General features: G+C 45.8%; 1 protein-coding gene across 2 annotated transcripts; it reads left to right on the top strand.

Moving 5' to 3' along the window:
- Window positions 1-200: 200 nt before the first annotated feature.
- On the top strand, window positions 201-8,748 carry NKIRAS2 (NFKB inhibitor interacting Ras like 2). Of its 2 annotated transcripts, none has more exons than XM_048517180.1 (4): window positions 201-313; window positions 1,270-1,366; window positions 4,057-4,298; window positions 7,318-8,748. In XM_048517180.1, exons 2-4 carry the CDS (start codon window positions 1,273-1,275, stop codon window positions 7,555-7,557), a joined length of 576 nt encoding a protein of 191 aa, XP_048373137.1. In that variant the 5' UTR covers window positions 201-313; window positions 1,270-1,272; the 3' UTR covers window positions 7,558-8,748. The 2 variants fall into 2 exon arrangements, with proteins under 2 accessions (XP_048373137.1, XP_048373138.1); XM_048517181.1 differs by having other exon boundaries at window positions 219-313; window positions 1,273-1,366.
- Window positions 8,749-11,576: the final 2,828 nt, after the last annotated feature.

The following is an 11,576-nucleotide window of genomic DNA, read 5'->3' as shown; positions in this document are numbered from 1 at the left end:
GCATTTGTCTAATCCTTTCAACGGCCATTGGAAGCAGATACCTTGAAACTATTTATACTATTACTTCCACCTTTCACCTAAACCATTATGTTCCACGCAGTGCATTGTGCATGTTCTGTTTGGCTGGAGCAGAGCAATAAAGCACCACCACAGAAGGAGCCCTAGATGGAGCTGTGGGTAGCATCTTCCACATTCCACCGCTCCTCCCACCCCTGTGACTTTGTTGAGTTTTAGTTCCTTTCCTGGTTGAAACAGAACAGTTCATCGAGGCAGGTGGATAGCTACGAAACTAGGGGACAGGCACCTTGGGCCGGTGAGTTCACATATTCTTTAAGGAAATGCTCAGGAAGAAAGCTAATTCTGGACTCAGCTTTACCTTCCCAGTTTCAGAAAACTGGAAGGCTAGAGCAGATTTGAAGAAGGGGAGTTTGGATTTATACCCCACCTATCTCTCCTGTAAGGAGACTCAAGGTGGCTTACAAATTCCTTTCCCTTTCTCTCCCCATAACAGATACTTTGTGAGGTAAGTGGGGCTGAGAGAGTTCTGAGAGAACTGTGACTAGCCAGGGTCACTCAGCAGGAATGTAGGAGTGTGGAAACACACGTGGTTCACCAGATAACCCTCTGCCACTCAGGTGGAGGAGTGGGGAGTCAAACCTGGTTCTCCAGATTAGAATCCACCATCTCCTAACCACCATACCATGCTGGCTCTCACATCACATCAGAGGGCTAGCCTATGGATTATGCTGATTCAAAATTTTTATTAGTATTTAGATACAAGTTTTCACAAAAAGAGAAAAGGCACTGTCATGGACTGGAACCCACTAGCAACACAATAAATCTAAACAGTGGGCCAAAATAATCTGCGGCAGCCGTAGATTTCAGACACTTATGTGTAGGGGAGCTATGGGTCAGTGGTAGAGTGTTTCCATTGAAATCAGAAGGTCCCAGTTTCAATACCCAGCATCTCCAGTTAAAAAGGATCAGGTAGCGGTAGATGATGTGAAATACTGACCTTTGTAGACTAGTAATCTGACTTTGTATTAAGGCAACTTCACGTGCATGTGTGAGAACTAAAACGATCATGAGACTAGGGATCTTGTTAGCCATACTGGTAATTTCCATCCTGAGGGGGAAAAAAGCTTGCTTTAATCTAAACAAATAGCTTTGTTAAAATGGGCCCCCATGAATCCAGAAAAAAAATTAAACATCTCAGGAGGTGGCCCCTCTTGTGTCTTCCTGTGTGTGTCTTTTCTCCTCATTTCCCAGAAGATGGGAAAGAGCTGCAAAGTGGTTGTGTGCGGGCAAGCATCTGTGGGGAAGACGTCCATACTGGAGCAGCTCCTATACGGGAACCATGTGGTTGGTAAGTGTTGACTTTCACTGTGGAAGGCTCAATTCCACTGTTCAGCCAAAAAGCTTGCTACATCTGTTCACTGAGCTTACAGAACTGTTGTGGGAATGGCCAAAGTTGACTGCCTACCTGTGGGATTGCCAGCCTCCAGGTGGGGCCTGGGAATCTCCTGGAATCGCAGCTCATCTCTAGACTACAGAGATCAGTTTCCCTAAAGAAAATGGGTGCTTTGGGGGTGGGCTCTATGGCACTGAGGTCCCTGTCCTCCCCAGACCCCACCCCCAAATCTCCAAAAGTTTCCCAAACTAGATTTCTAGACAACCAGGGTCAGCCCCCATAGAGGAAATGGCTGCTCTGCAGGGTGGAACTCCAGCATTACACCTCACTGAGGTCTCAGCCACCCCTTGCCCTGCCCTCCCAGGCTCCCCTCACAAATCTCCAGAAATTTCCCGACATGGAATTGGCAATCTTATGTAACTGTGAAGCCCATCGTGGCCAACAGCTGGCTGACATTTAAAGGATGTTAAGTGGCAGCACAATTTTGTGAGCTGAGTGAGAGGTCATGTTGCTGAGATCCACAGGCAAAAGGGAACCTGGCTGTCGTGTAGAGGGAAAATGGGGGAGGGAGGTGACAGGACAGGAGCCCAGAATCTGTGTGCCTAAATAAATGGGGCTCAGAAGGAAACAAAGGTAGACATTATGCTGTTCAGTGCCGAGGGAAAAATTAAAGCTGAGGAAACACAGAGGGCACTTGGGGTGTATGTTGTTGTCAAGAAGGGAGCAGTTGAAACCTGACACCTCCACATAGGGTTGCCATGGTCCAGGTGGGACCTGGAGATTCCCCAGAATTACAACTAATCTCCAGCCTATAGACATTTGCTCCCCTGGGGTGAATATTAATAAAACATGTGGATTTTGCATATGTCTTTCGTGTAGATTCTTCTGGGGCCCCATTCAGTCTAGAATGGATAATCCAGTTGATGCTGATGCACCCCAGTATTTTCTGTCTTGCTTCTCCCTGATCTCCCGCTGCTGCTGCCGCCGCCACACCTGATTTGCAGGATTTATTTAAACTTAAAATGCAATTATGGCATGAGGCTGCCCCAAGTGGGCATTCTAATGGCTATTTTGGCTCCCCAGGGCTGCTGTCCCTTTAAAATCCTTTCCCTTTCAGCCTCCTTAATTTTTTTTTGTAAGAGGCACTCATGAATAGTTATTATCAGTGGGGGTGGGAGATTAAGAATGGGTCTTCTTTGCTTTCTAGCAAGCTGCCAACTCTGGATGGGACCTGGAAATCTCCCATAAGTGTAGTGGGCTACATGGATCAGCTCTTTTGGAGAAAATGGCTTCTTCAAAGGGTGTCTCTGTGGTATTACATCCGCAGAGGTCTCTCCCCTCCCCAAACTCTGTCCTCCCCAGAGACCACATCCCTCTCCTCCCCAATCTCCAGGAATTAAGTTATGCTTAATGAACATCCCTCCCCTCCCCAATCTCCAGGAATTAAGTTATGCTTAATCTCCAGGAATTAAGTTATGCATCCCTCCCCTCCCCAATCTCCAGGAATCTTCCAACCTGGTGACCTTATTTTTTTCATCTTTTCATAATTATTTTGACATTGTGCTATTATATTATATTGCTATTAAAATATTTTAAGTGGATTGGACCCTTAGGTGCCATAATTAGTCATTTGGCTCTTAGGTTTGTTATTGTAAATGTGTGAAACAATTTTAGACTGGGGAAGAGTTTCATTTTCTTCCCTCTAGAACAGGGGTGTCCAACTCTGGCACCCCAGATGTTCATGGACTACGATTCCCATCAGTCCCTGACAGCATGGCTGATGGGAATCATAGTCCATGAACATTTAAGATGCCAAAGTTGGACACTCCTGCCTTAGAAGGTATTTTACATCTCCTCTGAGTGATAAGTGATATTTTTATTTGAGATGTGTTGATTCTATTAAGGGAGTTTGAATTAAGTTATGCTTTTGTAAAAAGGTTTACACCATTTTCACACCACTGTTTTTGGCCCATGCGGAATCCGCCCACGTTAAAAATTTTCAAACAGTAAAATACCCCTACAAAAGCATAACTTAATTCATTAAGCATAACTTAATTCATTAAGCATAACTTAACCCATTTTACACTGTTTTCACACCACTGTTTTTGGCCCATGTGGAATCCGCCACAGTTTATATTCATGGAAGAAAAGTGGCCCAGAAGCATATGGATGCTTCAAACAGATGTCGGATCCTCTGCAGAAAATGGGAAAACTTAATCTTGCTTCAAGGGCTGCGAAATATCTCAACACATATATCAACTTGCTGCCTGCCAAGGGAAAGCCATGCATGTACGAGCAAGCCATGGCAATTTTAAAGAAGGAAACACAGTTGCCTGAGGCTGCAGTTTTAAGGAAGGGCGGTGTTTACATTGAGCCTTGTCCACATCAGTCAGTTTTCTGCTCTGCAGTTCCCCCCAGTTGCTTCTCCTTCCCCAGGATTCTAGGTGTCAAGCAGACGTGGCCAGTGTTTTGATGTCAGCACTTGGAGCCAGATAATTGTGCTCTGGGATGCAAGGGAACAAGCAAGGGTGTTATAATTTCCAAAGAAGGGAGGGTAATGAAACAGACTGTATGTGAAGATAAACATCCTTCTAGCAAAAGAACAGTTCCTGTTTGTAGAACTGACAGCCCTCTGCTGTGTGCAGGTTCAGAGATGACTGAGACCCAGGAAGACATCTACGTGGGCTCGATCGAGACTGACCGAGGGGTACGGGAACAAGTGCGCTTCTATGACACCCGAGGCCTACGGGATGGGCTGGAGTTGCCCAAACACTGCTTCTCCTGCACTGATGGCTATGTCCTGGTTTACAGTGTTGACAGCAAAGAGTCCTTCAAGAGGGCAGAGATGCTCAAAAAGGAGATTGACAAGAGCAAGGATAAGAAGGAGGTCTGTGAACTGCACCCTATGGTGCCTGGGTTTTCAACTTCCTGCCTTTGGGAACCTCCTTTCAGATTGGATTGTCCCCAGAGGATCTGCCAGAGAAGCCCTACCTCTTGCAGATAATGTGGGCGTTTACTGAAGGGGAAGCTGTTGTGTCTGCCTGGCACAGGATTGCAGACTCTTCCCTAAATCCTCCGTCCTTGATGATGTGAGGAGTGGGAGAAAAAATGAGATGGGGGTATATCATTGAAGGTGACAGGCTAGGAAATCCGTCAAACTCTGTGATAAAAACCAAAAAATATTGGTGGGATTCCTAGAGTGTCATCCAGTCGTGATTTCATAGGGCAAATGGCATCTCCAGATTTGGTTCTTGCTCCACAGTGCTAGAGTTCCTGTCCCATCCCCTCTTTCAGGTGGAGCTCAGGAGCCTTTCCCTCCCACCTTAAAGGCCTGAGCTATGGCTGCTGGCAACACTATTGTGGACACTTTCTTTGTTTCAGAACCATCTGGTTCTTCCTTCTAGCTCACATATAACAGCCAGTTGCCACAATCCTTAGCTGTAAAGTTGTTGGGGTTGTAGCAAATCAAAGCAGTACGACAGCTGTACTAGACCAGACATAATGGGAGCAAGTGGAGCCCCAGCTGGTGCTTTAGGAGCTCCCCTCTGTCTCTTTGGTGGAACCAACCTTAGCAAAATAGTCTGGCACAGTGCTCTTCAGTACACCTGCTGAGCAAAGCCCACCTAGGCTTGTTAGCCCATGGAAACCAGTGGGAGATGGTGGAGGTAGGGACTTATGCTGCCAGTGTTCTGCGAGCTGGATGACCTCAACCGAGAAATTATGTCATCGTTTCATGGGTGACACACTAGCATTCAATCTGAACAGTATGATTTAACCATAGAGGGTCAGGCAAATGCTAGAGTAAGGGTGACCAACCTATGGTGCTCCAGATATTCATGGACTACAATTCCCATCAGCCCCTGCCAGCATGGCCAGTTGGTTGGCCACCATAGGTTGGCCACCATAGGTTGGCCACCCCTGTGCTAGAGCATCAGCCAACATGATGACATCACTTCTGGGACATGCTGGAAATAATGTCATGGCACTGGGTGCCGCTGGTCCCCCGCCCATGTCACCTGGCATTTTCACCCTGCTGAGTGGAGGTGAGCAAAGCCAGTGGAAGGTCAGCAGGTTTTCCATTCAAGTGGGAGACCTGTTAACCCTGTGCATGCCACCATCTTAGGTCATCCCACTGTGCCAGCCCCTTTTCTCTCCCCTTGGTTGGGAATTGATAAAAGAGGTCTATATTAGAGAACAGACAACTAAGAACAGAAGCCTGTTTCCAAAGAAGCCTATTTATTTTGAGTAGATCAGGGGGTCCCCAACCATTTTGAGTCAATGGGCCTGTAGAATTCTGGCATAACCACAAAACTGGCTGCGGGCCACAGGAGGCAGAGCCTGCCACAGCTTACCTTCAGTTACCTAGTGAAGATCCTTGTGATGTGACAAAACAACATTTTAAAAAGTCTGCACAGTCAATCAAAACTCCAGTGGCCAAAACTCCAGGGTCATTTTATAATTTATGGTGGACTTGTAATTAAGCTAAAAAAAAATTGGACACAAATCCATGCATCAATCTAGGAGATTTTAAAATTGATATTCAAATGAAACCTGAGGTATATCTTTTGGAATTTATGGACCGATATTTTTTTTAAGATGGAACTTTGCTTTTATATATGACAGAAGTGAGAATAATTTATGCACAAAAGTGGAATTCATCTATACTTTCTACAGAAGATTAGTTAGTAAAGCTATTGGAAATGGCAGAAATGGCAAAACTTACTTTGTTGATTAGTGAAGAAAATCTGCCTAAATTAATTGATAATTAGAAAGCCTAGGTGGACTTTTTTAATGCAAGACAGAAAAAAAATGAATTGACAAATTGTGGTTTTGAAGAATAGAAGATTTGGGATTTCGTTATATTGGAGAAAAGCATGATTCTTTTGAGATTTAGTGTTTTACTTGGCTGCAATTAAGATTTAATGTTTTACTTGGCTGTAACGAAGGAGCAAGAGGTAAACTTTAAGGATAACTATATTTAGCACAGGCCCTTTCCGCACGGGCCAAAAACGACGGCCTGACCCGCAAGGTAAAAGCGCTGCCCCCAGGCCGCGGATTACCGCTGAAGCGGCCGCTGCTGCAATACGGCAGCGCCCGACCTGACTAACATCCCCTCCCCCAGGGTGGCGTCAGGCCGCCCTAAACAACAACCCTTTAAAGGGTTGTTGTTGAGGGGAAAGCGTCTTCCCGGTGGAGCGGTGTGAACCGCACCGCCCGGGGGCGCACACTATTTCCCCTTCCCTTTCCCATTTACCTCTCGTGTCGGCATCCTGCTGGCCTCCGAAGTCCCTCCCTCGCTGTCCTCCGACCCTATGGAGGTTGGAGGGCAATGGGCGGGGATGAAGCGGCCCAAAGGAGCAGCGACAAACGAGAGGTAAATGGGAAAGGGAAGGGGGGAAGAGGCGGCTCCATGCGGAGCCGTCTGCCGTCCTCTCCAGAGGCCGTCCGCATGCCTGCATGCGAACGGCCTCCGCCTCCACGCCGGCAGAATTCCTGCACGTGGAAATCGATAACGTCTTGAAACGGCCACAGAGAAAATGGGTAGTCCTTTTTTCCTGTTTTTGCTTTGTTCTTGTTTTTATACTGTCATTTTAGATGTTTTGTGTGTCTTTTAAAAAGTCATAATAGTTAAAAAATTAAATGTGGAAAACACCTTCTAGTGGCAATGAAAAACCCTGCTGGGTAAAAACCCCACCTGGCCCAACCAACTTAACCACTTGATGGCCTCCAGGAAAGGTATCAGTGGGTGCCATGGTGCCCACGGGCACCCTGTTGAGGACCTCTGGAGAAAACTGACTGACAGGCCAAGAATCCTACTTGGTATAAGGTAGCTTCATGTATTCACTCTGAACTTTCTCTCTCTGGTGTTTAAATGTACTAACAGCTCTTTTCCTGGATCTGCACAGGTCACCATTGTGATCTTGGGAAACAAGTGCGATTTGCAGGAACTGCGTCGCGTGGACCACGATGTGGCGCAGCACTGGGCCAAGGCAGAAAAGGTCAAGCTGTGGGAAGTCTCAGTGGCTGATCGCCGGACCCTCATTGAACCTTTTGTCTACCTGGCCAGCAAGATGACTCAACCTCAGAGCAAATCTGCTTTCCCACTCAGCCGTAAGAACAAAAGCAGTGGTTCTGTGGATGGGTGAACCTTGGGGACTGTCCTTTGTACAGATGCATGTGTACAGATCTTCCTTGCCGTGATATGAAGAGCTTCGGGCAGCAGATTCCAGATGCAGAACCATCTTCTTTCTTCCAATCTCCACTTTGTAAAAAGTCTAGAGCCGGGGAAATAACTTTGACTTCCAAAACATATATAACCAACAGTGTGTTTATGTGTGTGTGCAAGTCTACCACCGGGTGACATTATACCCCTGGAGATCCACTGCTAAATCTGAGTAGATCAGGGGGTCCCCAACCTTTTTGAGTCTATGGGCCTGTAGAATTCTGGCATAACCACAAAACTGACTGCTGGCCACAGGAGGCGGAGCCTGCCACAGAATGGCTGCCACAGCTTACCTTCAGTTACCTAGTGAAATTCCTTGTGGTGTGTTTTGTGATCAAAAGACTGGCTGAATTACATGATGGTTGAATTTTTAACGTGTTTCTTCTGTCATCCTTTAATTTTTACTTGTTGGGGAACCCCTCCCCAGACTCTACCCCAAAATCTCCAGGTGTTTCTTGACGTGGAGTTCTATTCCTCTTGGTCAAAGCAGTGGAAAGGTTATGTTACTCAGCCCAGCATGACTCCTCGGATGGGGAATCAAGACGTGGGAGGTTGTGCAGATTGAGTCCCAGAGTTCTTGGAAATGCCTGCAGACTCAGATCCTGAGCCTCTAGTAGTCCCTGTAGGACCAGGTCCAGGGGCTCAGACACAGACTTACAGCCATAGCTAGACTTAAACCCTGGACCCCCCCAGCCTCCTTACCCCAAGCCAGGTACAGGAGGTTCAGTGTCCGCTCACTCCCAATCTCCAGACCCCTGTGAGCTAAGATGGAAAAAGCTGCATGCCTGTTTACAGGAAAGGAGATGGAGAAGTAAATTAGCAGCAGTGGGGCAAGCCGGTCTCAATGAGAAGTGTTCTCAGGAGCCATATTGAGGCAACCCAGCTGTATGGGATTTACCCTGGTGGGTGGAGTATTTGCCATATAAGAGCCTGGAAAGCAAGCTGTGCTGCAGCAGCAACTTTGTGTTTTGACTCAGAGGCCACTGCTCTTGTTTTTGTAGCTTAATCTCTGTTTTGACCTTTGTTTGTCTGCCTGACGTGGCTTTGCTTACGCCTCGCTGTATTTGGTGCTGTGATATCCTAATGTGCATTAAACTGCTGGATTGGCTGTGAACTGCTTCCAGACTTGATTGGCGAATGTTTGTCTATGACATGCTTGAACCCTTCACTGTGGAAGAAAAAATGACATGTGAAAGAAAGCCAGCGTGGCGAGGGGGTACCTAGGCTAGAACCCTTGTCCTGGATGTCTGACTTCCTTTGTGATCCTTGCCTCCAGTGGTGCTGTTAGGAAGATTTAATAGTATTCCATGCTCTAATAGACTCTGCAGATGTGGTCCTAGCCTAATGCAGTTTACAGATCATATTCTTTTGGATTGCCCTGGATTTTCACATTTGAGTACTGAATTGATTTTTCCTTTGCCTAAGCAGGACTCTGTCTCTCGAGAAGCTAAGTCTTCTTGATCACCGACAGAGGAAGATAAGCAAATAACTTTGCATGCTGCCTCTTTGGCAGCTGTAGTAAAATCACACTGCAACTCGAGTAGCAAATCTTAGGCTTCTGTTTTAGTGCATGATGGCTCGCTGATTATGACTTTTCTTGCAAAAACAATAATTAAGAAGACTATCTCTATGCAAGGAGCCCCTTTCTTCATAGGGAATAGCATTTAATTAGGTTGTCCCTCTACTCAGTCCTTCCAACCTAGGAACTTTATGACTTCCTCTGCCCTTTGTCATCATCAAGCTCAGACCAAACCTCTTCAATACTCAACCTCTGGCTCAGTTTGTCTCTACAAATTGCATGAGAACATTTCTGTCCAGCCTTGACAGCACAGAAAAAAGAACCATGTTGATCAGAAAACGACAACATTCTAATAGGCCACACAATCTCCAGCTGATCAACTGAAATTCCTTCCTTCCTTCCTTCCTTCCTTCCTTCCTTCCTTCCTTCCTTCCTTCCTTCCTTCCTTCCTTCCTTCCTTCCTTCCTTCCTTCCTTCCTTCCTTCCTTTCCTGCATGTGTTTTGCTGCCTCTGCTGGCCAATTTGAGATCAACTAGCTTTAAATCCAGCTTAAAAACCTGCAGTTTGATGTTGAATTGACCACTTCAGGGAGCAAAATACATGCAGAACTGAAACCCCCCCCCCCCAAAAAAAAAAAAAAGAAACAGGAACGTAGAAGCGAGGAAAATGAGAAAGCCCTTGATCACAGAGCCCCAGACCAGGTTGCAAACAAAATGAAAGGTTTTGTGCTAAAATGCTCCATTCTAATATGTACCAACAAACAGGAAGCCAGGAGCCATTCCTCATTTATCCGTGTTCCATTTATTGACCAAGTAACACAGTAGAGCAATGAAATTTGATTATCAAAATATTTTTTTTACTTTAATCTGAACAATTTTATATATATAGTACATCAAAAAATATACATTGAACCATTAGAGGGTAGAGTGAGGACAACATACTGGCCAAGTCCCTACAATGGTTTGAATATCTTTTTTTTTTAAGGATCAAACATTGCCGCACATCACTCCTTATTGTCGTATTTACATTGTGGGGGGCACACACACACTACCAAGAGTTACGGCCTAGGTGCCCTACCTACTACCTGGAGTACATTATACGCTATGTTCAAAGGCATTAATGCTTTGGATACAAAGGAAAAGGGTGATCGAAGAAAGCATCCGCGTTTGTGTTCCTAAAGCAGCTTCTTGCTATATTATTATTAGCAGAAGGAATGGCTTTCAAGGGGTTAAAGTGCTGGGTGTATCAAAACACCAGCGTTGCAAGAGTCTTATGGCTTCACATGGCGGTGAGACAACAAAACGAAGCCGCGGGCAGCACCCTCAGGGTTCAAAAGTGCACCCGACGCTTTGCGCATGACACCCTAAATTCCCCACAGCTATCGTTGTGAGCAGAGCAACGACGGGTGGAGACAGGAGAGGGCTAAAGTGGGGAGGGGCATGGGAGAAGGTTTTTCAGGTGGAGAGAAGAGAAGCACCGCCCTAGGGACCGGTTGGTGGACCTAGAAGGGTGCAGAATGGGAGGCACAGTGATGGGCCATTGGGGGAGAACCTGGAATCAGGAGGAACGGAAGCACAGTGATAGGCCAAGGGTTGGAGAACCTCAAAATGTACAGAAAGGTAAGCCGAGATATCAGGCCTCTGCCAGAGAACATGGAACACTCTCTTTCGGAGAGAGAAGGGGGAATCAGCAACCATTTCAATCCAGGTCAGGGATTTTTGGCTCACAAGAACTGTTATCTCCAATGCCTTATTGGATTTTTATTACCAGCAAAGTAAAAATTCTCTACCATTCTTGGAAACTAGCATTGCAAAAAGCCCATCAAGGGCTATGCAGATCTTCCATTTGTTTCCATAAACAGCTCATTATTAGGGATTAAGCGTTTTAATTTGTTGGTAATTCTGTACGCTCTTCCAGGTAAATTGGAGAGGAATTCTTTGAAAAAAACATGCATATTCTGATACCAAACTGACTTTCATTTAGGTGGAAGTAGCAGAAATGGTGGGAACCACTGGATGATTTGAGTTTCCTGCTCTGGATACATCTATCGTGTAAACAATCAAAACGTGTTTGTTGTGTACATATCTTGGCTTTTTAAAATACCTGTAAATATGTAAAATACATATTTTATGTGTGTGCACTATAAATGTAAAGAGTGATGTGACCCTGGGTTGATCCAATAAAATCTATCAGCAACTTTTTCTCTCCAGAAAGAGAATCACACTGAGGCACTGTTATAGAGTCTCCCATCAGAAAGCACAGTGGGTTGGCCAGAGGGTAAAAGGGCTGAAAGTTGAAACTGACACAGGAAGGGAAACACCAGAGACAACAGATCCATCTTGGGAGAACCCTGAACTGAAAAAGAAACAGAAGGAAAGCACAGTGACAAGCCATAGGGCTCCCAACAGCATTCAGGCAAACAC

This window comes from Sphaerodactylus townsendi, linkage group LG15 (assembly GCF_021028975.2).
Source record: "Sphaerodactylus townsendi isolate TG3544 linkage group LG15, MPM_Stown_v2.3, whole genome shotgun sequence".
Taxonomy (NCBI): Eukaryota; Metazoa; Chordata; class Lepidosauria; order Squamata; family Sphaerodactylidae; genus Sphaerodactylus; species Sphaerodactylus townsendi.
The sequence above is the reverse complement of the archived record's forward strand: the minus strand, read 5'-3'. Positions and strand labels throughout refer to the sequence as shown.